At 27.4% G+C, this 27,334-nt stretch overlaps 2 protein-coding genes across 6 annotated transcripts in view; both read right to left on the bottom strand.

The window, feature by feature from the left end:
• The window catches only part of LOC135925554 (probable Na(+)/H(+) antiporter nhx-9), a 39,395-nt gene extending 24,700 nt beyond the window's left edge, over positions 1–14,695 (bottom strand). Inside the window, exons 1-5 of one of the 4 annotated variants that reach the window (XM_065460940.1) lie at positions 14,609–14,695; positions 13,409–13,681; positions 11,131–11,427; positions 8,010–8,176; positions 4,256–4,410 (exon numbers count right to left, since the gene is read on the bottom strand). In XM_065460940.1, coding sequence (XP_065317012.1) covers positions 4,256–4,410; positions 8,010–8,176; positions 11,131–11,427; positions 13,409–13,634 — 845 coding nt within the window. In that variant the 5' untranslated portion in view covers positions 13,635–13,681; positions 14,609–14,695. Of the gene's footprint in view, positions 1–4,255; positions 4,411–8,009; positions 8,177–11,130; positions 11,428–13,408; positions 13,682–14,581 lie in introns of all 4 variants that reach the window. The other 3 variants (XM_065460944.1, XM_065460945.1, XM_065460941.1) reach the window with 3 other exon arrangements.
• Positions 14,696–16,675: 1,980 nt separating this feature from the next.
• The window catches only part of LOC135925528 (Na(+)/H(+) exchanger beta-like), a 35,040-nt gene continuing 24,381 nt past the window's right edge, over positions 16,676–27,334 (bottom strand). Inside the window, exons 3-16 of one of the 2 annotated variants that reach the window (XM_065460908.1) lie at positions 24,715–25,011; positions 24,307–24,473; positions 23,866–24,020; positions 23,308–23,409; positions 22,917–23,134; positions 20,997–21,205; positions 20,732–20,821; positions 20,547–20,617; positions 19,956–20,123; positions 19,208–19,346; positions 18,311–18,473; positions 17,875–18,249; positions 17,554–17,702; positions 16,676–17,432 (exon numbers count right to left, since the gene is read on the bottom strand). In XM_065460908.1, the coding sequence (XP_065316980.1) occupies positions 16,824–17,432; positions 17,554–17,702; positions 17,875–18,249; positions 18,311–18,473; positions 19,208–19,346; positions 19,956–20,123; positions 20,547–20,617; positions 20,732–20,821; positions 20,997–21,205; positions 22,917–23,134; positions 23,308–23,409; positions 23,866–24,020; positions 24,307–24,473; positions 24,715–25,011 (2,912 nt within the window). In that variant the 3' untranslated portion in view covers positions 16,676–16,823. The remainder of the gene's footprint in view (positions 17,433–17,553; positions 17,703–17,874; positions 18,250–18,310; positions 18,474–19,207; positions 19,347–19,955; positions 20,124–20,546; positions 20,618–20,731; positions 20,822–20,996; positions 21,206–22,916; positions 23,135–23,307; positions 23,410–23,865; positions 24,021–24,306; positions 24,474–24,714; positions 25,012–27,334) is intronic. The other variant, XM_065460909.1, reaches the window with a different exon arrangement.

Below are 27,334 nucleotides of genomic sequence, written 5' to 3'. Positions count from 1 at the left end.
TTGATTTCCTGTTTTTGCTAATTGTAATTTAGATTTTTCTTATTGCTAATTTTTATAATAGGAATTTTCTTTCTATTGCTAAAATAAATTTAGGGGGGGGGGGCAGGAGGAGATACAAAGTTATTATGAATATAAGGGAAGGGGGCAGTCATAACCTGGGGGAGGGGTGTAGAGGTATCAGACTTGAGATTTCAGAATTAAGGGGGACTAGGGCACATCAAATCTACAGTCTGAAATTTAATAATATAGCAGAAAATAATAATATATAATTTTTTTTGTCACATAGTTTCCTTTTTTAAACACATGGTGACTTTTTCCAAAATAAAGTGTTCTATCAGGCTAATTAATAATTAAAAAAACTATAAAATTGTTAAAACCCATAAATGTTTAAAAAGAACACACTAAATGACTAAAAACACTAAATATACTCATATTAGAGATCTGCAAATGTAGGCCCGGCCCGTACCCGGCTCAAACCAGGCCAGCCCAAACGGGCTTTGGGCCGGGTCGGGCCTAATATTTTTTAAGAAAATTCGGGCCGGGTCGGGTCTTAGAAATTTTTTAAAATATATCTAAATTTATCAATTTTATGTTGAATTTTTTATGTAAAATAAAAATATGTAATTTTATTTATAGAAAGTAGACGCCAAATAACATATATCGTTTATTTTGAATAATTATAAAAATTAATTTCTATATTTAAATCAATTCAGGCCGGGCCGGCAAAATTTTTTAAAAAATATTTCGGGTTCAGGCCGGGCCAGACAAAACTTTATAAAAAAATTTCAGGCCGGTTCGAGCTTGAAAAATTAGGCCCGATGCAGATCACTAACTCATATCGCAACGAAATACTTTTAAGTCAGTTTATTAAAATACTATATTAGAAAATTAACATTTTTTTATCAAGTTATATAAATATTCTTAGATACCATAGATAATCTATTAAATCAAAGCTTAGCTCCATTTCATCAGATGTGTGAGTTTTATATCACAAAGATTAACTATTAAATAGGGTTTCATGTCAATTCAGCTATACTTTTATCGCGAAACACATTTTCGCAAAAATTTTATCGCGAATTTCGTTTAACGTGAATGGATTCTATAGCGAAACTTTTATGGCGAATCCAAATTTGCGAATATTATTAAGACAATATTGTGAAACAAACATCGTTAATTTTTTATAGCGAAACCCTTATCGCGAATACATTGCGAAACTTTTATCACGATTCAATAATCGCGAAAATTTTATGCCGAAGTCATTATCTTGAAACCCAAATCGCGAATACAATATAGCGAAAACAATTTTGTGAAACATATATCGTGAAGATATTATGGCGAGGTCAAAAACATTTATTTTTATGATCATATTTAATTGAATAATATTTTTTTTAAATTTGTACAAGATTGATGACAGGGTTTTTAATTTTCTTTTATCCTTAATAAATTTATAGAATGATTAATGAACTTAGATTTGGTTTATAAAATTTTTTATTGGTGTAAACTTTTCTTGTCATCCTGTCCTATGTTTTTCCTTAATGTCTTATTAAGAAACGCGAGAACACAGGCTTTATTAATATATTGATCATTGAGTTCTTTAGTTAAGCCTTGATCCTTACACGCAAAATCGATATTCTAGGTTTGGCCAATATTTATTGTCTTATGAGTAGTTAATATTTATATATTTATCAATCAGTTTTGCCAGTCACTATCCAAAAACACAGTTATAAAGCTAAATAAAAAATATAACATTAATCATTAGTTTTTATCAATTTTTGAATGGCGGAAAATAAATTACATATGAGTGATAAGGGGTTTTTCCAATTTCAAAATATTTTTGATTTTATGATTTACGATTTTTATCTTTTCTGTTTACTGAGATATGAAATATTAATTTTAAAAAAATTGATAGGAATCTGAATCTAATATTAAGACGTAGCCAGCGAAAAGTTTGCTAAACTTCGGCAAGCATTAATTCTGAAGCTTAAGACAATATGTAAGTTACAATACAAATTTGGTTCAACATATTATTTTTTTCCTTTTAATTACTCAGAATTAAAACTAATTTAAATAATTTTCACTGAATTCCCAAAAGATGATTTTGCTAAGTAGGAATTTTTATTTTCTCAAAATTGAATTTCTTAGAAAATATAATATATCGCTCAGAAATTTTCACTATTTTTTTTATTTTTAAGTGCATAAGGATGAATTAGAATTTTAAAATTAATATTACTCTATATCTGCTGGTTTATGTCATTATTCATGAAGGGGTGGGTAAACATTTCCAAAAAATATCTAGGGGCATCAAGTGGAAGCCAATAAAATGATTTTGAGTAATTAAAATTCCATCACTCTATTTAGGCTCTCCTATCAAGGTTTGGAGAGATTTAAATTTATTTTACAAGAAATATCCGACAAGGACAGCAAATAAAACAGAATAACAATATTTTTTGAGTGCTATTATCCACCTAGGTTCTTTGATCTACCTCATTGATAAATGAAACAGAATAAAAATATTTTTTGAGTGCTATTATCCATCTAAGTTCTTTGATCTAGCTCATTGATAAGGGGGGGGGGGGGGGGTAGGGGCTGGAGCATGTAAAAACCTACTTTGAAATAAATTTATATAAGAGTGTTAAATGAAACGAATTTTAAAAAAATATTTAATTTTACAGTCAATTTGTTTCAAGACTAAGCCTTATTGGGGGGGGGGGGGTAAAATATTTATAACATATATTTCCACATGGGTATTAAATGAAGCTAATAAAAGGATAGGTTTACTAGTGATCTGCATTCGGGCTTATTTTAAGCCAGGCCCGGCCCGATTTTTTTAAAAATGTTTTGCCGGCCCAGCCCGAACCCGAAATTTTTTAAAGAAAATTTACCGGCCCGGCCCAAACTTATATTTAAATATAGAAATTAATTTTAGTAATTACTCAAAATAAAAGACTTAGGTTATATTGTGTCTAGTTCTATAAATAAAATAAAATATTTTTATTTTACATAAAAAATTCTATAAAACTGATAAATTTAAGTATATTTAAAAAAATTTCCAAGGCCCGGCCCGACCCGACCCGCACTGAAGCCCGTTCGGGCCGGGCCTACTTTTGCAGATCTCTAATGTTTACATTGTTATTCATATCTATGTTTTTAGGGTAAATCTGGGAAAGGAGGGAGGATGTTATGACATGTGTTTATGACTTAAGGAACTTTTGAGGGTATTAATATTCATTTCCTTTAAATAAATGCATCTCAATATATTCATTGTTTCGCGGTAATTTGCTCGCCATAATGACTTCGCGCAAATACACTCGCAGTAGAAAATTGGCAATAAAGTGTTCACGATAAAAATTTTGCTATATCGGGTTCGCCATAAAAGTTTCCCTTAATGTATTATTTCTAAAGTATTCGCAGAATTGGTTTCGCGATATTACTTTCGCTATAAAATTCCGTCACGATAATTGCCATGATATGATTAATTAGTATTTTTTTAATATTAATTGTCGTGAAGGATAAATTTGAGCCTGTCAGACTATGTAGGACAATTTAAGTAAATCAAATTTCACTTTTTATAGAATAATATTTATTTATCTATAATTTTATTGGATTAAAGTTTCATTTTAGTGTTTATAACTCTTAATCCTTATTGTTAAAAAAGGTAATAATATTAATCTTTTTGTATAGTTCGGTGTAGGGGCCTACTTACCTTACTGTCATATCCAATAATCTCCCCTACTGCGTTCAACCTATCCCGTTTCTTTGCCTTAGTATATGCAAGGCAGATTTGCTCATAGATGGCAGAAATATTTGGACATCTATTTGCTAAATCTCGAGGTTTACATAGTATTATTTTGGCTAAAATCTTAATCAAGCCGATTTTTAAAATTGACCAAAATCGGGCCGTTTAACAACACTACGTATGCTTGAAAAAAATACAAATGGATCAAAAAACATTAAACCTTTTTAGATAACAGGCAATATTTTTTTTAAATAAAATATGGCTTGATGTGCTCAGGTCTAGTGATAGTTAAACGTCCATCCCTTCTTTAATTTTTTAGGACGGGTCGCTTTCCAACCTTATCATTGAACCGGATACATCCATGTTTGTCTCAGTTCTAACTTTTCCCCCGTAAAATTTAATTAATAAAAAATATAATTTTTAAATTCATTACCTTATTTTTATTTATATATTCATATTAATTCTTAATGAAATATAAAAAATTACTTTTATTATAAAATTCGAAAAATAATACTGTACTTAGTAAGCCAACCTGTGAATATTCCGAACAGAATTCCAATCAATGTTCCACCTAAGGATACTACTCCAAACGATATCATGCCAAATATAATGTCCTTCGTGATTATGTTTTCCAAGCCAATTTCACTAAAAGACCCAAACAGATTATATAACACCTAATAATTGTAAATATATTTTATAAAAGTTATGTGATTTTGGATTAGCTGCAAAGCTTTTGATAAAGCCTATGTCTTTCGATCCAGGTATGATCGAATTGTTCATTAATATATAAGAATATTTTTAATATAAGTGCAATTTAGATTTTCATATATTGGCATTTAAACTAGTAAAAATAAGGAAAGAAAAATTAATATAATTTTATATAAGAATAAAATGATATATGGATCTTAAAGAAAGTCTGACAGGAGATTACAGATTGTATAATAATAAAATAGAGAGTGATTTTGGCATTGTAAAAATAGTTCAAAGGTTCAAATTATCAAAAAATTTTCAGTAACACCATAATGATAATTAGAAAGTGGGAATGTAGAATGACAAAATTTAGAAGAGTTATTGATGATTAATCTGATATGAGTAGGCGGCGTGTACGTAGCGGAGAGGGGGGGGATCCAGATGTCCTAAAATATTTTTCAAAAATATTACTAATTCCTACATCTTATCGCATAATATTCCAATTTACATTTATTTACAGCAGAAATATACGCTATTAATTTATTTTATGAATTAATATCTTTCAAATTTTCCTTGGCGTTATATTTATATACCATTTAAAATTTCCCACCAAATCATTTGAAACCTTTTCATTACAAAACTAAAGTAAAATATTTCAAAAAAATGACATCAATTGATTGAGACTATGTAAATAGCTGAAAGCATTATACTGAAACTTGACAAATTTCATAAATTATATGTCATTGTTGAGTCAAAAGCAGAACTCTATGAATTTAATATTTGTCTACCTCATATGGTGAGTTGGAGAATATAAAATAAATCTATTTATATCCCTCTTAGATACTTTTATAAGTCAAATGAATGAAAGATTCTAGATTAATCAGACATCACTTACAAATCTGCTAATATTATTACCGCAGAATCCTCCCGAATCTATTTCAAATCTTGATAGAGAAAAAATTAAATATTTGGCAGATTTATATTGTAAAGATTTAAAGTATCTCATGATGTCTTCTTTGCAAAATGCAAACTATGATATAAATGGTTAAACATGGGTGATAATTTCTAAAAAATTCTATAGATGCTTCGCAAAATTTACCAATGAAAGAACATTTTCTTCTTTAAAATCAAATATAACAAAGTAATATTGTTAAATGGCTCAATTTGAACTGATTTTGAAAAAAAGGTTAACTTAATATTTATGGTAGAATTTTGCCTAATTCTCCAGATTTGGCTAACAAATAGTCAAACCTTAGGTTTGCGTAATATTTTTCTGAATAAAATATTGAGTTAGCAGTTTATAAAAATCTGTTCAAATCGATTGTTTAACAACATTACTGAGAAGTACTACCTCTGAAAATCGATTGAATGGGTTTTAGTCCTTCTTAATATAGGGAGTTGACACCAAGCCTGAATGAAATCAAAATTAGCTTAGCCCCAAAGAAGATTGAATTTTACAATTTAAATTTATAATATCTTCTTAATATCTTTTTTCATTTTAAAATAAAAACACTATATTTTTATTCATGAATACTTTGCAAGTTAATACATTCAATAATTTCTTAAGAATATTTTGTGCATTATATTTCCAACATTTTTTTAAAATATAATTTAAATTTATCAAATTTTAAATGCTTAAAAAATTTATATCTTTTTTATACAGTTCGAGACGTTTAATATTATAATGATTCAAAGCCGCGATTATACATATTTAACATTTTATAATAATTTATATTTGAATTTGTGTGTATTAGAAATGTCAATATTTTATTGTCATCTTAATAAATTTATGAAACTTAAGATATTCTTAAATAATTTTTATAAAAAATTAATTACCCCCTCCCCCTCATATTGGATTCTTGCGTACGAGCCTGGTAATGAGATAAGTCATAGCTGCTGATTCGAATGAACATATAAATAAGAAGTGAGAATGATCCATGAGATGCCATATATGAAATAGATATGGTGATATAAATGGCAGAAGCAGAGATATAGAAGATTATTGCTAACTTAGCAATTAAAAATATTTTATAATAAAATAGATGCACACCTCGTGGATAGATTAGATATTGCAAAACAATACTAAATAATAATAATTATAGAAATTTTTTAATTATATCTTTTATTTTTGTCATTGTATTAAATATTCATCGATTTTTAATATTTTTTTCTTCTTTAGCTTTCACCTTTTTCCTTCAATACCTCTCTCCACTTTATGTTATTTATACTAGCACTTTTATCTCACTTATACTTCTTCATATTGGCTCTAACTTTATGGCCCCATTGAAGTTTTGGCCTTCCTCTTTTACGTTTGCCCATCACTTCCAACAACCTTATTTCCTATGTAGTTCATAGGTCTTCTCATTGTGTGTCCATACCACCTAAGTCTGTTTACCATTATCTTAGTCATAATGAGCACGACCTTGAAACTTCCTAGTATTCTTGTACTGCGCACTTTATCCTTTCTTGTTACCCCAGCAATCATTCTCAGCATTCTCATCTCCATAGTTTGTAGACTTCTCTCGTCTGATTCTTTGGTAGGCCATGTTTCCGAACTATATAGAATAGTTGATTGTACTATGGAACTGTAAATTTTTCCCTTCAATTTGTGTGGGATTCTTTTCTCAAAGAGCACTCCAGATAAAGATCTCCGGTTTAACCACCCTTGATTCATTTTACTCTTTATCTCTTTCTCTATTGTGCCGTTTGTTTGTATAGTGGAGCACAAATATTTGCAGCTTTCAATTGCCGCTATCTGCCATGCTTTTCTAGGATATTTATCCAACTCGCTAATCTTTCTTTCATTTCATCCTTGGATTCGGCAAGTATCACAATATCATCTGTAAATATCATATTCCACGGGACTGTTTGAGGTATAGACTGTGATAATACATCTATTACTGTATTTTTAATTTTTTTCCGGGTTAAATTTTATTTAATTATGAATAAAAATATAAAAAAAATTATTTACAAAATAATACATCCAAAAATGCATAGAGCATATTTAATAGCTTAAAAAATGTCAACTTTTCAAGATTCCCAAATTGAAGTGGCTAAAAGAAATTTTAAAAAGAAACATATCACTGATGAATAACTTATGCTACAATATATTATCAATAATTATTCAAATGCAAACCAATATAACATTTACTTTCACACAATGATTAGAATTTTATTAATAATTTTTTCTAAATATTAAATATTTATTTAAGCATATAACACCTACTATTCTATCTAGGAGGACACTAGTAGAATCTGTATTCAGCGATGCAATAAATATTCATACGTGATAGAAGAAATATTACTTTGTTAAAACTTTGAAAATGTATAAATTAAATATTTTTTTAGTATTAATGTTATTCCATAAATATTTTAATGGATAATATATTTTTGTAATATTTTATTAAATGCATTTACTTTAAGGTTTAATAAAATAAATTCAATACCAAAAAAATTTGCATCTAAAATGTATCAATTTTCTAAATAGGTATCAATTTGTGCCACGATGTACAGACCTTTTATTATTTGTATCGGTCGAGTTCGATTTTTAAATAGTTAATAAGTCTGCAAAAAATAGGCTTACTATGGCCACACCATCGTTTAACAATGATTCTCCAAAAACTATAATATGAAGAATTTCATTAACGTTGGCCTCCTCGAAGACGGATAAAATGGCTACTGGATCAACTGCGGATATCAAACTACTAAAAAGTAAACAGTGCATCAGTGGCACATCGACGCCAATCATACCTAAATATAAAAAAGATTAAGTAATTAATTTATGTATTAATTGAATATTCATGATTTCGTCAATATTTTGGTGAGCAATTTTTATAATAAATCTATTTCCCCTTGATTAATATTTAGAATGTTTATTTCAACAAAATTAGAATTTTTATAAAAAAACTATTAGTCTTGATAGTAGTATAGAGAACTCAGATATAAAAGATTTATAATTTACGAAACAACGTAGCCTAAAATCTTTTTTACCCCCTAATCTAGAACCTCATGGTCTTTTCCGATCTGATCAAAAACTTTCTGACGTGATTCCTAATTTCATGGAAGAGTGGTCAATTCCTGGTCTGGGACAATTCTTGTATCGACCCATTGTCAACCCTTCAATTATACCCTGAACATACTTGATAAAAGGGTACAACTGATAGTTCTGAAATATTCTGAAATTTCGTATTACCACATATCATTCTTGTAATTTTTTCCATGAAGACCATTTTTAGGAATGTGGCTTTATTATTTTTAAGCTAGGTTCTAAGATTGCCAATCTAACTGATCCACTTCGTGTAGGTGTAGGCTTCTTTTTAAGGTGAAGGCTAGTATCACTATTCACAAAGCTAATTACATCACTTCATGGGTAACTTCACCCCAAAAGATGATTATTTTTAATTAGGGATGTAAACCCGGATCCGAATACTGAATTCTCATATCTTTGCAGAACCTAAACCCGGACCCTTTTAAAAAGTGGATGGTTTAAGAGTTCAAGGTATCAAAAAAAATATAAAAAATTTTTCAAAATAATATTTAAAATTTTATTTTATTTTATCATAAAAAATAAATTAAAATTTTTTTTTTGTGAATTATTATTTTTTCTTCGAAATTTTCAAAATTTTTAGTTTTTATAATAATGATAACACCTTTGATGACTTTAAAAATTTACTTTAGATAGAAAAAAATAATAAAATTCTTATCAGATGAAACGGAGGAACCACGAATTCCTATATCATTTTTAATCGAAAAGTTTTCACAGGTTGAGAGAATAAATAAAGATGCAAATCTATATATATAGAATGGTGTACTAGCGGTACAAGTACTATAGTTTATAATGTATCATATAGATAGTATTTATTTTAGGTCAGCGTATAGAACGTGCATTTTCTTTTTTGAATTACATATTGTTAAATTTGCGTGGAAATTGCAAAGATGATATTTTAGAAGATGCTATGCTATAATTGTGCGGTTAAATAAAACATTAAAATATAAATTATAAATTATTATTTAAATTTTTTATCCCATTCAAAATGTGCTTCAGTTAATTTCAATGATGATGAAAAGTCTGCTCTCTCTATTATGTAGAGGTACTGTTTTAGTCTAAAAAAAATTTCTAAAACTATAATTGCTGAGTTGCAAAGAGAGTTCTAGGCTTACGATTTGGTTTATGTTTATTAAGGTACATTTTTGTGGGTCAAAACCTTTAGTTTTTTAATCTAAGGATTTTAAAAAAAAATTATATTTATTATATAAATTATAATTTGTATTGGAATATGAGATCCACAAGGATTCGGAATTTTTCTTTTCTGAATCATTTACTGAGTGCGATTTTTAAAATTAAGATATCTGATCGAACTTGTATTCCGCATATATAGAAAATACCATTTTTGTAAAATTTTCACAATTTTGTAAATATTGATTTATATCAATTTTTATTTAGCTTTTTTTCTACAAACTTAAAGATAAATAGAAGTGCATTCCAAAATATGTCTAAGTGTATGTACTCTACATTCGAATCGAATAGTAATGAATACAAATAGTAAATTACTTGTTTAGTTCGAATCAAATTAAAAATTAATAGATTCGAATGATACAAATAATACGAAATATTTGATAAAGCTTTATTTGATAAATCGAATAATTCAAATATTCGGCGAATTATTTATGATTTATTTATTCGCTAATTAGTTGTATTCAATCGAATTATTCGAATAATTTGATCAAATATTAATAATTTGAGCGAATATTCTATTATTTTATAGAATTAATCACTTAAATAATAAATATGTTTTTAATAAAATTTAATCATTTGTCATTTCACTTCTATTGATAGCCTATAAAACTAATGGTTGATATGATTAGCAAGGTATACGTAAAGTGCAGGCCATTTTTTGGAACTAATTTGCTATCATAAATTTCATATCTTATAAAGTTGAAACAATAAGAAAAACTTTTCTTTATAAAAATTGGTTTCGCATTTTAAACTAAATGAATATGCATTATAATTTCGTAAAATTAGAGATGCATATAAAAAATATTAAAAATTTTGTCTATATATTCTTTATGATATATTTTATAATATTTAAAAAAAACAAATAATTTGAATCAAATACACATAGTAAATTTTATTATTCGTACTAAACGAATAGTAAATTATTCAATTCGTTTAAATGAATCGAATATTAATAATGCATTATTCGTTTCATATTTGAATAGGCTAATATAGATAATAAAAAATAAATAAATGAAAAAAATGGTGTTATATTGACTCAATATTTCTTTATATTCTCCAACCCCTGAACCCAGAACTATAACCCGAACCCTAGACCTGAACACTTCTTAAAAATTTAATTCTGAACCATGACCCTCTTTTTTTGTGAAATGGTTTACATTTACATCCTTGTTTTTTAATACATTAATTTTGATCTATTAATTAGTTATTATATATATTATTTTTTTAAATAATATTTTAAAGGAATTTTTTGTTATAATTATATTTTTTTTAATTATAATTATATTTTTTTGATATTAAGATTTTTCTTATTATATTTTTTATTGATTTTTTATATTTTCGTCCCGATTGCCATGCATATAGATAGTAAATAATATTAATATAAATAGAAAATAATTAGATAGTAAAAACATATGAGGGCTAAACTTACTTAAATATTCTTATGACATTTAATATATTACTTAATTACCTGTTTTCGCGATACCCCACAGTGATAATCCTGTAGCAAATGTGTTCCAAATAGTTCCAACTATTGCCAAGAGTAATATAGTGCCTATATTTTCAAAAAAAGGTCGGAGGGACATAAAGTACCCAGCGTCTAATACAATAGGCGGAAGCAAAAAAAGGAAAAAGAGGCTTGTTGAAATTGTGTAATTGATGCCTTGGATTCTGGAAAAAAATAACACCAACCCCGAGAGAACGCCTAATAGCAAAAGCATACATGACTCAGGAAAGTAGTTAGAGGGCGTTGGTGATATATAGAAGCCTAAAAGAATTTTAAAATTTAAATTAATATATTTACTAGAAAGATTATGTAAAAAAGAGGGAAAATTTTATTTACAACAGTAAGTATTCATTATCCAAGGGTTCTGTTGGTTAATGATAAACGGCGTCAAGTCATATCGATTTGCTAAACGACCAAATTATTAAAATAAAATAAAATAAGACCCATTTAAATATATATTAACAAATGCAATCATGCTCTTGCCAGATCTGATATATAACATACCCCGTAATAGTGATGCAAAATCGCCATTTAAAACGGTTTTTTAAGGCTAACTTAATATTTTAGAGAGAAAAATATTTCTTACTCAAAATTTCGCTGATAGATGTCCAAACCTTTGTGCCATCTATAAGCAAAATCTTCAGACTTGCATAATATTTCTTTGGATAAAATGCTAAGTTAGTCGTTTTTAAAATTCAACTTTGAGCGATTTTGTATCACTACCCCGTAACACGCAACGATCTAGGTTAGCTTCAGCAAAGGAATGGGCCAGTTCAGCCTGGGAACAAACCCAGAAAGAAGCCAATATTTGAATCCTCATTTAACAACTAAGCAACACATGCAACTACTCGAATATTAAAAACATATGTGGCAGTGGCGATCCAAACAAAAAATGTAAGACACAAATTTGTTAAACTATACCTTTGGCACCGTCTAGCATAAAACCAGTTCAGTTTCGATTCATATATAACGTTTGAGTTTAAATTTTTGAATCAGTCCTACTGACGAAATCTAATTCAAACTGACCTCCTATTAATTGAATATTAAAATTCATTTTTTACTATAATATTATGATCATAAAGATGTTATTTTTTTAAAAAATCTCTTCATATAATGTTTAGAATTATGTCTTACTATAATAGAAGAAGTATTATTTAAAGGTATTTTTTAATGCAAAATAAAACATTTACCAATTTGTACATGACATTACAAAAACATTTGAAATAAAACGCAAAGCGAAAACTCTTCAATTGTTTAGACACTATAAAGTAGGGGAGAGACCAGGGCAAGTCGGCGCAATTTTTGACAAAATCATCATAGGTCCGAAAGTAATTGTATTTGAATTTACAAAATACCATGAGATAACTTGAACACCTCCTTTATACTTTTTTCTCATGATTGATTCTAGCAAAAATAAATCTTTGCGACAACCAATTATTTTATTTTCCATAGGATAATTAATATTATTATTCTATTATTTTCATGTACAATGTTTTATTGATCATATAAATATACCATTTAAAGTAATTTATATAAAAATGACAAAATACGAATTATTTGGATTATAAAAAATGTGTAAAATTTTTAATAATTTTTTTATTTAATTCTATTGCACTAACTAGAATTGATTTAAATAAATAATAGTAACCATAAATATTTATTTTATATTATTGTATAAATATATTTTAATATATCATATTTATAAGCATGATTTGATTGATCCGATAAGCCCTGATTCGACCAGCCCCTAGTTACTAATATAATTATTATGATCCAAAAATATATTTAAACATGATATATGATTATAAACTTTCTGAAATGCAAAAAGAGGGTTTTAAATTTAAAATAATGTCAATTTAATTATTTTCTTTCCATTTTAATACTACCTAATATTGTAGTGTAAAAACATTTTGATTTTTACCTAAAAAACACATTTTATCATAAAATAATTTAAATAGCTAAAAAATATAAAGTATTTTTCGCCCCAAATATATGTACATATTTTACATATTATACAATGCTATTACATAATTAAATTTGAATTTCTAAACATGTCTGCTAGATAAAAATCCGCTGAACTGGTAAGCCCCTTGCGCCAACTAGCTCTAGTCCCCCCAATGTTTAATGTATTATATATATATTGAAATAAAAAAATGATGATTGCCTCGATATAAATTTTTTATAAATTGTGCAAAATATGTATATAAAACAACTAAAGCTATTATTTGTTTCGTAATATTACCTAATCGGGCTAAACTGGCTAGGAGCATCCAAATAGATATCATAAATGCCTTTTCCACGTGCTTAAAATCAACTGTGGCTATTTGATATCTCAGTATTTTAGGGTTATAATGTTCAGTTTCGGTCTCACCACCATGATCAGCTGCTAATGTCTTAACGACGCTTTCGATCAGGATTATCAATAAAAAAGATACTGGTATATATTTAATGTGAGATGTGCTAAGCATTTTTTTTCAAATTTGTAGTAGTTATGTTTCCCCATATTGTGATATATCTAAAAATACAATTTTTAAGATATTATGTTTTTTGAAGTTTGTGAAGGATTTTGATATTATAAATATAAAGTCGAAGGTATGAAATTACAAATTTTAATTTTAGATAAATGACTTTTTCTTCAAAGTATAAAATTTTTAATTTATTATTAAGATTATAATACTTAAACATAATATAATAAATAAAAAAAATCTTGAATGTTTTATTTTGACAGATCTTACATTTGAAATCTAAAAACAAACTCGGACTAATTTGATAAATATTGCCAACCCTGCAATAACAACTCTTATAAAACGATTTATTGATTTTGCAATTTATTGCCAAACATGGTTCTGAACCACACCTAGATTTCCTAATCTGTGTTCTGGTCTATTTTTCTGAATCGGACCCAAAAAATTTAGCGGTATAACCCTGGAAGAGACCGAATTTTTCCCCTGAACCTGGGTCATTTTCATCAATTTATTGATTTTTAACAAAAAAAATATTAGGTTACATCCAAACTAGATTTATTTGTTTTTACTCCTAATGCATTAAGATACAGCTGTCTTAACATGATTCCCGTTTTTCAAATTTTTTTTACCATTAATGGAATAAAAGTTTTTTAACCTTATATTTACAAAATAATCTTTACATACCTCATTCTATTTGATCTTTGTAATTTCTATTTTTACAAGACCTGGGCCGAACCCAGCTAAACCCTCGACCTAAGATTGGCCTGTCTGGACTAGCCTAAATAGAAAATTGAGCTTGAACCCGTCAAAATATTAGTTGTCCACAACCAAACCCTTATAAATCCTTTATGAGATCCTAGGGTATTTTTAAATAATATTTTAAACTTCGTAAAAGCCAATATCTTAATGGCTAATTAAAAAATGTTAAATTAAATCGGTGAATTTCATACGTGATTAGAATTTCATAGATAACTCACTTTTCCATTTGGAATACATATCTCTTTTTAAAAAGTTAAGTTATAGTTTTATATGAATTTTTTTAAGCAATCATTATTTATTTTTATTGACAATTATTTCGAAAATAATGTTAATAGACCTTAGAAGAAGAAAAAAATATCTTGATTTTAAATTTACATAATTTTATAAAATATTTATAATTTGCTTGAGGCTAATACCAAATCATATTTTAAATTTGACATAAATCATTTAAACTTAGTATCAGATATTAAAAAATTTTTTGCCATAAAATAATTCAGTTCTCCTAATCTCATATGCTAATTTAATGGTTCCTAAAATATTTCGCTTAAATTTTTTTGTATAAATAAAATGTTTCTTAAAGATTTAATACTTAATAATTTAACAAAATATACTTAAAATTTGCCTCTAATAAGAATTTATGGGTAAAATTATTTTCTAAATAAGGAGTCATATTATGTACATGACTTCTATAATGGAACCAAGATTTTATACTCGAACAATTAATATTATAAATATTGATTGAGATGAGGAATAAATACTTGATAAAAAAATTATATTACACTTATAATGAAGGGTCAAAAAGATAAAAATTTATGCTAATAATGATAAATTTGGGGGAGGGAGAAAGATGTAATATTAAATCTAGTGTTTATTATTCACCAATAGAGGGAGCGATGTATAATTTTAATATTATTATAAAAAAGAGATGATCTTATTTGTGTTATGTAAGTTTACATACAATACTTCAAAGGATGAGATGGATGATGATATTTAAAAAATATCACTTGCTACTTCGCATTCGCTTAAAATCTAAGCTTTTTGAAAAAAAATTTTATACTAGACTTGATTTAGACTTTTAATATATTTTTTTTTTAAAATAAGATTTTAATTTCATAAATAAGTTTAAATAATTTATTTTAATTGGGTCAATGTCACTTTACACTAAATTTCAAACTTAATTAATTCAAAATAAGAATTTAGCGTTTAAAACTAACTATAGAGGAACAAGTATAAGTTATAAAATTTAAATAAATTATAGTGGGAAAAATTTTATATAACAACCACATAAGAAAAATTTTGCATTGTGGACAAATTCATTAAAATATCGGTTATGACATGATTAGAGCTATTTTATATCATTAAAAGGAACGTCAAAGGATTACTTATAAATATATTTGTTTTGTCGAATAATTGTAAATAATGATTTTAAAAATAATATAACCGAATATAATGTTTTAAATTTTGATTTAAAATTCGCAAAAAATATTTTTAAAGCTTAATTTTAATTCTAATAAACAGTGGCATATTTAAGGGACCTTTTAAAGATTAAATAGGATCCATTGAGAAAAAGTTTTCAAATGAGGCTCAGTTTTAAGTATCAAAAAAATCCTCTCACTCACATTAATTCTTATAAGTTCTACTTATTATAATTCATTCTCAACTCTTTAATAACCTTTTAACCTAAACCCTTGGATGATTCCCCTTTACAAAGCGTTTTCGCGAGAGAAATAAATTTCAAGGCAACCGCCTCCTTCCAATATTTATCATTCTCTGCCACCTAAAATGCTTACCACCTATATGGAAGGGAATCCACCCCCCCCCCCCGTTTATGGGACATTGTGTGTGTAATATAATTTCACAATTATTAGATAATATAATATGAAAGCGCAAAAAATGAAAAGATGCAATTGCTTATTAGAATATAATCTTTAATATTTTTTGTAAAAATTTCATTTGAAAATCCTCTATACGCTACTTTCAGATTAGATTTTCGTTTAGTAACAAGGTAAATACAATTTTAAAATATTAAAATTTTCATATATAACTTTTTTAGTCACATAGTAACCTTTTTCAAATAAATAGTAACTTAGTTCACAAACATATTGAAAAATGACACTATGAAATCGTCCCTATGTAAAATGTGACTAAGAAAGCAATATTAATTTTTTAAAAAAAATATAACAGTATTTAATACCAGTAGGAGTAAATTTATTAATATATTTTTTTGAACAGAAATTATATAAAAATTTATTAATAATAATTCTAATATCAAATTCAAAATATAAATAAACTGTCGATACAATTAAATAAATAATTTAGGAATTTTATCTATAAACTATACCACCATTTTTAATACACCAAATACCAAAATGTTTTTAAAATTTATAAAAGGTTCATATTTGATAAAATTTTCAGAAATATCAAATCGTTTATTTATAAAGTATCCTTCTGTAATCCTTCCGGGCTAGGTGCTCCCTTATTTGACTTGGGAGCCGGTTTAAAGTTAACTTGCGCAGCCGGTTCCACAATAATCGACTTATCTTGAATCCCTTTTTTCTTTACTGAAGTCTTCATCTCCTCGCCAAGACTAATTACTGAACCGCCTACTAAAGATCGAGGACTTAGGGCAGAGACAAATGAATCTTCTGATCCTTCTCCTGCGATGTTTAATAAGTTTTTAGCACCTTTGGCTAAGTGAATTTGTCTGTTACTTATGGGAGGAGAAGGGTCGTTATCCATTAAAGAAGTTAGGTGAGCAGGGGAGTGAGCGTATGAGTCGCTCATTTTTCTAGGAGGGTTTGGCATTTTCTGAGGGTTAGGGGATGGCGTTTTCCAAGGCAGAGCCTTTTCAGCTATAGTTAAGGACTCTTTGCGTTGCTCATCCTGGACAGGTCGATCATCAACTTCTTCGTTATCTTTCTTTATATCAAACAATTTATCTTCCGCTTCTTTGGGTGTCTCTTCCCTTATTTCAGCGAGTTGCGAAAGAATTGGAGAAGGTAGACCATCTTTCATGTCCATTTTAGGAGCTAAGGGCGCTGGCTATAAAGGATTTAAATTTTATGCCAAAAGGGGAATATAAAAAGAGTATAATTTTAATTTTAAATTGACTAATTAGAAGTTTTTATTTAATATTTCAATCAAAATTTATCTAATATATAACCTTAATCGGTTGCAAAACTTGTAGTGTTTTTACTGAGGGCGGAGTCTCGTGAGATGAGTCGGTATCTATATCATTTTTTATCAATCTTTCTTCCTCTTGATCTACCCCGTCATCCATATATGATCCAAATTTATTAGTAACCTTTTTATCTAAAGAAAGTTTAAGTTCGAAATGTAATAATTTATATTCATGTCATAAGGTTGTTTTTAAGTGAAACTCAAACTTTTTTAAGACCCACATTCATATTAAAATTTATTTTTATTATGTCTATTATAAAATAATTTTAAAAAATTTAAATATAAAATGTGTTTATATATATACTAGAAGCGGGCTTAGGAGTAGATTTCTCGACGCCATTCGCAGGTAATACAAAGTTTACGTGTTTATTGCTACCCGTAGGGGATGTAACGGGGGTAAATGCTTTGGTTGAAACATTATCAAAGGATATATCAGAGGATGTTGTAGGACTGTTGACAGATTGAACTTTGTTCCCACCATTTTCATCTCCGACGTTGTGCATAGGAGTATCCGAAAAAAATCGCAAGCCTTCCTCAGAATCTTTGCTGCCTCTTTTGTCATTCTTTTTATTAATGGATCCCAAATCACGGGAAGGAGAGCCCGTTATACTAAGGGAGAATCGTCTCAAAGCTCCACTTATACCAGATAATTTTGAATGTTCTTTGTATTTGATGCTTTCTATAAAATAGATATATTTTCATTAAATTTATTTTTAAAGAATTTAATTTATGTAAATAACCATCTTTCGATTTTTCAGTGATTTGTCTTCTTTTATGAATCTTATTGGATTCCAGCAAAGGCCGAGTGGTTTTAAGCTTAGAAGTATGTCGATACGAAGGGGTGATTTGCAGGTTAATGTGAGATGGATTGTCGAAGAGCATATGCCTGCTGTATTTTTTCACCTTATATTATAAACAATAGAGTAATGTATTTTCTCAAATAATATATTATATATTAGGGTTTTGCAGGGCCGGCCATCAGTTTGGTCCGCGGTAACATTATCAACAGAATATATATCCAACTCTTGATCCGAAAAAAATTATAATATTATATTTCCTTTCTATTTTTGTCAAAGTTATTGTTATTATTTAAATTTAATGCAAAAAATAAAATAGAGAATAAAAGTAATATTTTGATTAAGATTTCTCTGTAAGCTTTTAAAAAAATTCTAAACGCGGACCATAGCGAGCTATGGGCTTGGCCTAAATCTTAAAAAAAATTTGCCATCCGGCCGCAGGCGGACACGGGCCAAAAAATTTTTTGCATCTCTCTATTATATATTATTATATTTATAATATATCATGTTTTTGCTTCAAGTATTAAAATGAAAGCTAACAGTGAGCATTTTATTAAGCGGTGTGCATTATTAAATAATTGGTATAAAAAAGCAAAGTAAATAAAATGTTATTAATAACTTTTGGCATAATATGGATCCAAAGCAAATGATTAGAAGCAGCTCATAATAAAATATTAAACATAAGAAGACTTACGGAATTTTTCTAGAAGTGTTAATAAGTTGTTTTGAAAAAGAGAATAAGGCATTATCATTTTTTTTTCCATGAAATAAAAAATATATTATAATAATGATAAAATCGTGCTTAAGAAATTTTAAAATAATAATAAAATGGGTCAAAACTCTCTGTCTTGGCTGGTACATTATATCTTCCATCATATAATGCCATTTATCAGCTTCTTCTCTATTGGAGTAAACCGGATCTAAATGTGACGTATCAACAACTGGCATTTCACCAACGAGTTGACTATCAACAAGCATACTTTTAATTTTAAATTGTTATATTAATGTATACTTTGAAATATAATGTAAAAGTTCAAAGTTATGCTATATGTATCCTTATTTCCGTTAAAACAATTTGTAAACTCCGCATGCCTCTAAATTGAGTGATATAATCAAAATGTAAATAATGAATGCATTTAAAATAATATAATTTAAATTGGTGTATGACACCTCAACAAACAACTAAATTTTGCGAAGTTTATATACTTCAATATTATAATTTTATATATTGCAACAATTCTCATGGAATAGAAATAATTGAAGTAAATATGTTAATTGCTAAAACTAAAGTTTTATGACTTTTTAAGTTTTTAAAACTTAGGAAATAATATTTAAAATTTAGCCAATAATTTTGTGATATGTAAAATAGATTTCAAAAATGCCTCCAATAGTTGGCATCGATGCTCCTTTTTAAAATTTTCTACGAAAAATTCCCTAATCATGCCAAATTTCAATTGTCTTATGGGTTTCAAACATCGTTTTCAGTAGGGTAACGTAGTGGGGAAGGAAATTAATATTTTAATGTATTTATTAAGAGCAATCCCGATCATTTATGCTTAATGTAAAAATAAATTATAAAATAATTTACGATAAATCTTTTTTGAAAGCATGTATATCACCGCCAAATTTGTGTATGTATTCATTAGCATCTTTAAGATTTAGTTTGGTGCATACCTGAACCAGTTTATTTTCTCTGGAAGTTGGCATTTGTTTCATCAAGAATGGCTTGAGATATTTTGTTTCAAAGACTTCAAATCTAAGATATGCATATTTATTTTATTGTAGGTTCGATCTACCAAAAACGCCAATTTATATATAATATACAATACATTGTTTAAAAGATTATTTGATTCAGTTTAAAGGATTTATTTATTTTTTAATAAAAAATAAATTTTTTGATTGCTATAATAGAGTTTAGAACTGAACTATGGAAACCACGTCAAATTTAAGAATCAGAACCCAACCGGAACCAGAACTCTTTTTTTGTCCAGGTTTAAACCCAGATATAAATACTAAGGGATAAAACTTTTAAAAGGAGGAAATAATTTAATTTTATAAGATAATTAGTTAAATTTGAATCACTGTTTTAACTGTTTTGTTGGTAATTTCAGTTTTATTTTTTTTATTTGAGATAAAATATTATGATTTATAAAAATATTTATTTGAAATATGTATTAACTGGTCCCGAACTCGATTTCTGCCTTTATTGCCGATTAAGTCTTCGATTCCAACCAAGAGATGATCAAAGCACTATAAAAATAGATTTAAAAATAATAATAATTGCGCTATGATTATTCTATATTAAATAATGTATATATTAAAATTGAGAGATATGATCAAATATTTTAAACAAAAAAAGCATACTCTTTCTAGTAATATGTCTCCCATATTTTTATCTTTGGCAGATGCCTTTTTAACACGTAAGAACTCCACAAGAGGACGTATGGTGAGACCCTAAATAATAAAAAATATTTATGCACAAGCTTATAGATTTTAAAGTTTGGACACTGTAAAAATAAAATTTAAGCTGATATTAAATATAACTTAAATAATTTGATCCATAGGCTTTTTGAACTTAAAATATTTTAGCATATTACTATTTAATTTCATTTTTTACATTGGAAAATACCTGAAAAAAGGATGTAAAAATAACTATGGTGACCGTGGTCGTGACGAACATGCGCTTAGTGCTGAGTCCAATGGCTTCCTCTTCCAAAAGCATAGCTAAGGAAAATGAAATAGCCCCTCTCAGACCACCATAAATCAAAATAAAAATGTCAACTGTGTTCATTTTGACTAGTCGGCGCCTATTCAGCAAAGATATCATGATTAGTACTCCTTTATATATATTTTGTAACATTTGTTTATAATCGAATATTTTTTATGAATCATAATAAAAATATATAAAATTCAATTAAAAGAAAAGTTAAGTAAAAAGTCAAAAATGATTATAAAATTACAAAATAAGTTAAATTATGATTCGAGATTTTTACAAAACATTTTTTTTAACGATATTTTCGGAATATAAAAAATATATATAGGGAAAATATTATGTGGGTTCATAAATTTGCTTTAGATAGTTAGTTTTTAAAATATTCTAAAATGGATATCTAGAATTTCGTATATTTATTAGGATCTTGGCAATTTCTAATAGATAAATAATTGGTATAATAATCATCAAATATAAATGTATGCAGAAAAATGCCTTAAAATATTAAATGTATACGACCGGCATATCTCCGAGTTTTAGGCTAAAAACTCGCTGCCTTTTTTTGAATCGGGTGAAATGGCTAAAAATGGAGCTGCTACCTGTCTATTATGAATCACTATAAAAAAAATGTGTGCCGAAAATTTTTTTATTCAAAAATATAAATTATTGAAATTAATAATAATTTAAATATTGAATATAATAAACAAAAATAGTTTAAGAAATATTACATATAAAGCAGCAAGATATTTATTTATGAAAAATATATGCAATCTCTTCTGTGAGCTAATTTTCCAATGATTTCATCAGTATTTGGTGTCAAATCTTTATGTATATGTAGAAGGAATAATCCTTTTAATTTATTTTCTAAGGTATAACTTCCTATTTTATATTATTTTTAAAGAAGAAAGCCATTTATTTGTTCAAGTACTAATGGATATATAATAGTATAATAATTTTAATACATTAGGAATTAGTAAATTACTAAGATTTGCAAGGGTTGTTTGATAAATCAAGAACCTCTCACTCAGTGAATCAAAAAATTCAAATGGGTAGTGTTGTTAAAAACCTAGAGCCGATTTTAAATAAACCGATAATTAATATTAGTTAAATAAATTGCCTAAAAGATTTTGTCAAAAGTTGGAAGAAAGGCTTGGCCATTTTTTGACTAAATTGCCTGACTAATTTCTTTAACCCTAAATACTTTCTGCAATTTTTATGGTGTTAACTAAATCAATAACATTTTTTGAAAGAAACGAATGCAAAAAAATATCGAGTTAAATACAGCACTTTTTTTGAATAGAGTTTTAGCCATTCTCCCATTTCACTAAGAGAAATATTAGTAGGCTCCTCTAACCCCATAAAATCAGTGATTACTTAATTTCGAAGGCTTTTTTCAAGTATATATTTTAATCTGATTTTATAGCTATGTGGGGGAGGGGTTTGATTTACTTCGCTGACTATGTACCTGATTGAAATAGATTTTGTGCGAAAAATTTAATAAAAACAAATTTTTATTTATTCCTCTTCGTTTAGTAATGTTTGTCTTAATAAAGATAAGTATAACTCACAATCAATCAATACCATTAATATATTCTTATATATGTCCCCTGTTGAAGTGATTAAAATGCCACATAATGTCTCTTTGAATTATAAAAATATAAGTTAAAAAAATTTAAGGCCTAATATGCCTTGGGCTAGTGTTAGTATCATATTTTTAATTATACTTTAAAGAAAAACATCTTATTCTCCTGACATTTTCTCCTAGAATATTGACTATTTTATAAATGAGAAATTAAATGCGTGGTTCATTCTAAAATATATTATCATTTAAATTTAAACCTATAGCCCGGAACAAGAGGCAAAACAAGATGGAGAAAAGGGTAAACGCCGTATTCCACACATGGGTATCAACAACGGTTGACAGACCCAGGAAGAGAAATATTATGCTTTCGCACATACTGCTCAACATCTTCATCGTGTATTTAACAGTTGTCGTTGACTTCGGTGATATGTTGGCTTCCACATATTTCCTCATTATAAGCCCACAAAACACGATACTTTTTAAAAATGGATAATTAATTTTAAAAAATAAGTTTTTTATGATATAACCATTAATGATTAAAGAGACTAAAAATATAACGATTTAAATTCCTAGAGGTTTGTTTTATAGGCAGGTATATATAGAAAAATGCATACTCACGATTATATAACTAATTTAATTATATCATACGCCAAAATTCCGGATAATTTGAACATATCGGCGACCAAATAGGAAACATAAGCTAGCAAAAATATGAATAACGGTTCTATGACTGTTACCTTTTCAGTGTATCTAAAATTTGTAATTATCAAATATTTTATAGTAATTGTATATAATTATTAAGCTTTTATTGCTGTAATTATATAAAACATTAATAATGTCATTAAAGAACAATAGTGTAATCATAATTATATTAATTTTATCAAAAGGGATGGTTATGAATTTTGATTGAATATAGAATATTATGCTAAAAAATCTATTATTTCCATTTAATAAATTATACAATAAGTTTATATTACAGCTATGTACTGACCTGTCTTAGTTCAATACAATCAAGTTGAACGAATATTTTTTCTAAATTCTAACGGATCGAACATTAATTTAAAATTTTTGCAAAAGTTCGGTCAAGTCTGACTAACACAAAGATATATTATGTCGGTGTATATTTTGGTCTTAATAAAAAAAAGGGTTTTATATTTTTTTTAAAAATTAACCACTCTTATTTCCAATGTATATTATAATGCATACTTAGTAAGCCATGCGGTAAAAAATGCGAATATGCTTCCTATGATGGTTCCACCTAATGCCACCACAAAAAATGATAATATGCCTGCTACGATATCGCTGGAAATTATATTTTCGGCTTTGATTTTACTATAAGTCCCAAACATATTGTACAGAACCTGAACCATCAGTATGTAAATAGTTAACATTGCGTTATTATAGAAATAAAGGTTAAATGCTTAGCCTCATATATTTTAAGAATAATGTAGTCAATCCTACACTTAAAAAAATATATGAATTGAATCTCCTTAATATTAATTGGCTTTAAGGAGACATCAAAATAAATTTCAAAAGTGTATATTACAAATATCAATTACAAAAATTTATGTTAAAAAGTATTTGCCTCTTTATTAATCTTCTTATTATAGGTTATTTATTTCGAAAAATAATTAACGTTATTTTTACCACAGCCACTCCATCATTCAAAAGAGATTCTCCGAAGACTACAATGTGCAAAATTTCATTGACTTGAGCCTCTTCGAACACAGCTAAAATGGCTACGGGATCTACTGCCGATATCAAACTGCTAAATAGTAGGCAATGCAATAATGGCACATCGATCCCAAATAATCCTATTTTTTTAAAATTTGGTCATATAATATTAGCTAAATTCCTAAATTTGACTAGTGCATCTTGTATCTTAGTATTTTTACGGGTAAAAAAACTACCTATGATATTATCAAAGTTATGCAGTTCGATTTATCACATGGTAAATGAAATATAATAATAGAAAGTCTAAATCATTCTTCAAAAGCTTCATTTGAAAAGAAATTAATAAAATAATTTAATATCTGAAAATTTAAACGCATTTACCTGAACGTGAAATACCCCACAAAGCGAAACCCATCGAAAGAGTATTCCATAATGTTCCAACAACTGCCAACAATAGAATTGTGCCTATATTCTCAAAAAACGGTCTTCTAGGCATAAAATAGCCGGCTTCCAGAACTATAGGAGGTAGCAGGAACAAGAAGAACACTGAGGTTGATAACGTATATTCGATGTGTCCAACCTCGCTGAAAAACAGTATTATGCCGGTCAAAACCCCCAGGAAAATCAACATACACGATTCTGGAACATAGGAAGACGGTTTGGGTGAAAGATGAAACCCTTTTATATTGAGAAAAAATGTAAAAGTTAGATTTTTAAAAAGAAATCAATAAACTAATTCAAAGATTGTTCATCGTTTATTTACCTATTATATTATGTTATATTAATTTTTAATTAGTATTTAATGAATTGGTAAAAGTTATTTTCGAAGACAATATATAGTAGAAGTATGCAAAACCAGACCCGTTTAAAATTTTTGCACAAGTTGCCCGGCCCATTAAACATCTCCCCTCTCCACTGGCTAGGCCTATGAAAACGTGTCAAAAATTATTTCTTTTATTTAAAAAGTACGTGAAAAAATCTATGAATAAATATACAATTTATCAAAAGATGTTAGGCACATTTAATAAAATGAAAAACGGAATATTATATTTCCCTAATTTTATATATTGATGATAGTAATGTATAAATGCTCGTATAAATATATATTTTAGTTCAAAAAATAATATTTTTTCAATAAGTGCACCTGAAAATTTTAAATTTCTTTTAAAAATACCTTTAAAAATAACTATCATTTTGATAGCTAAAATAAAAATGAAAAGTCATTTTCAAATTGTTAGCTATAAAAAAAATTTTTGAGCCCCCTGAGATTGTAAAGGCTAATGACGCCACTGCAATTAAGCATTACATATTGGATTGACTTGCTTTCAAATGCGCATCGAAAGTTTGGAACACTTTATGCGTAAGACTTCTTATCAAATTTTTGAAAATATAACTCGATTCAAAATATAATGAGATTTAAACTATTTTATGCTAAATCTATGAAATAAAAAAGAACAAATAATAACCTGATCGTAAAATAATAAAATTTAAAAATATTATGAATCGGGGAAAAAGACACCTGTAATTAATTTTTTAATGGTGATTAAAATTCCGATATTATGATGCAGCATAAGGCGTGACGTTATAGTTTCCAATTTTCTTATAACTCCATTTCAGCTTAGTGGTTGGCAAAATTGATTGATGAATTATAATAAACAGGAAATGTTGGTAAGATACAGATATTCAGTGATTTTATCATTTTTTGTTCTGGCATGATGCCAATCACGGCAATTTTTTCTTATTTTGAAAAATGTTTTTTTCTTTAAACTATCTATGAAACTTGTTGAAGCACTAAAATGTAATCGTAATAATTATTGATATAGATATAAGAACTAATGCTTCCAGAAGCTGACTATTCATGGCTAAGGCGAGATATCGTTGTTTTTATTTCGCTCGATTTATTTTTTATAGTTGGTAAAATTGATTAAGGAATTAATAAGGATCAGACACTTAATAATAGCAAAAATCAGATATGTAGTGCTTCAAATTTTCTATTCTGACATAATGCCAATTAATCCTAATTCCACTGATAACTCTATCTTCTTTATACATATCAAACAGAATAAAATAATAGACTAAGTACTTAACATTGATAAAAGTTTCAGACGAAATAGTTTCAGTCGATTTCTAATAGTAAGGTAGGCCAATATTTTTTGCTAATGTATATTTCTTTTACAATGGTGACTATATTTAGAGCACTCATAAGGACTAACAGCAAATATTGGAATAAAATTAATGTTTTTAATTGATCGGCTAAATCAATGAAAAGAAGATATAATATTTTCAAATAAAAAATACCACGGAAAAATAAGATAAACAAATATACTCAAATCGAATTGTCAAAAAGAAAGAAAGGAAAGAAATGAGGTCACCCAAAAAAATCGGTGACCGATCTCTTGAATAAATTCTGGCTACGTTACCATCTCCTTGTATATATTTATACGCATTTTTCAAATTAATCAAAAGTTAATGCAAAGATTTACATAGATAGAACACGAGGTAAGATTACAATTGATATGTTAATAAGTTTGCCCGAAGATATCGATTTTTTTATTAACCTAAATTTTTTTAAAGGATTCAGACTTAGTCCTATCCGTGCAAGGTTCTAAAGGATAGATGCAATTTCTTAATGAATTCTAATTATATAGAATATATATTATATTAGGTACCCTTTAAAGCCTTCTCATGTGATCTACTTTGCAGGGCGTGTATGCTAATTTTTTAAAAAAAATTTTGTTCACCTTATATAGGTTAATTTTTTTTGAAGGTCTATTCGATCGAAGTAACTTTTTTTCTTTTTCTAGATAATAAAATGGCTTGACCAGAATAAAAAAATTTTTTAAATCAATGTCCAGCCTGATTTGATCTGAAGAAAGTGTCAATCTGATCTGTCGGTTGTAACAATTTCGTGACAAGGCTTTAGTTTTTCTTATAATAAATAGCTAGTTAAATCATAAATAAAATTAATAATAGGCATAAATTTTAATTTAAAAAAATCGCA

The sequence above is a fragment of the Gordionus sp. m RMFG-2023 genome, chromosome 2 (assembly GCF_954871325.1).
Source record: "Gordionus sp. m RMFG-2023 chromosome 2, tfGorSpeb1-WG-v2, whole genome shotgun sequence".
NCBI lineage: Eukaryota > Metazoa > Nematomorpha > Gordioida > Chordodea > Parachordodidae > Gordionus > Gordionus sp. m RMFG-2023.
The sequence above is the reverse complement of the archived record's forward strand: the minus strand, read 5'-3'. Positions and strand labels throughout refer to the sequence as shown.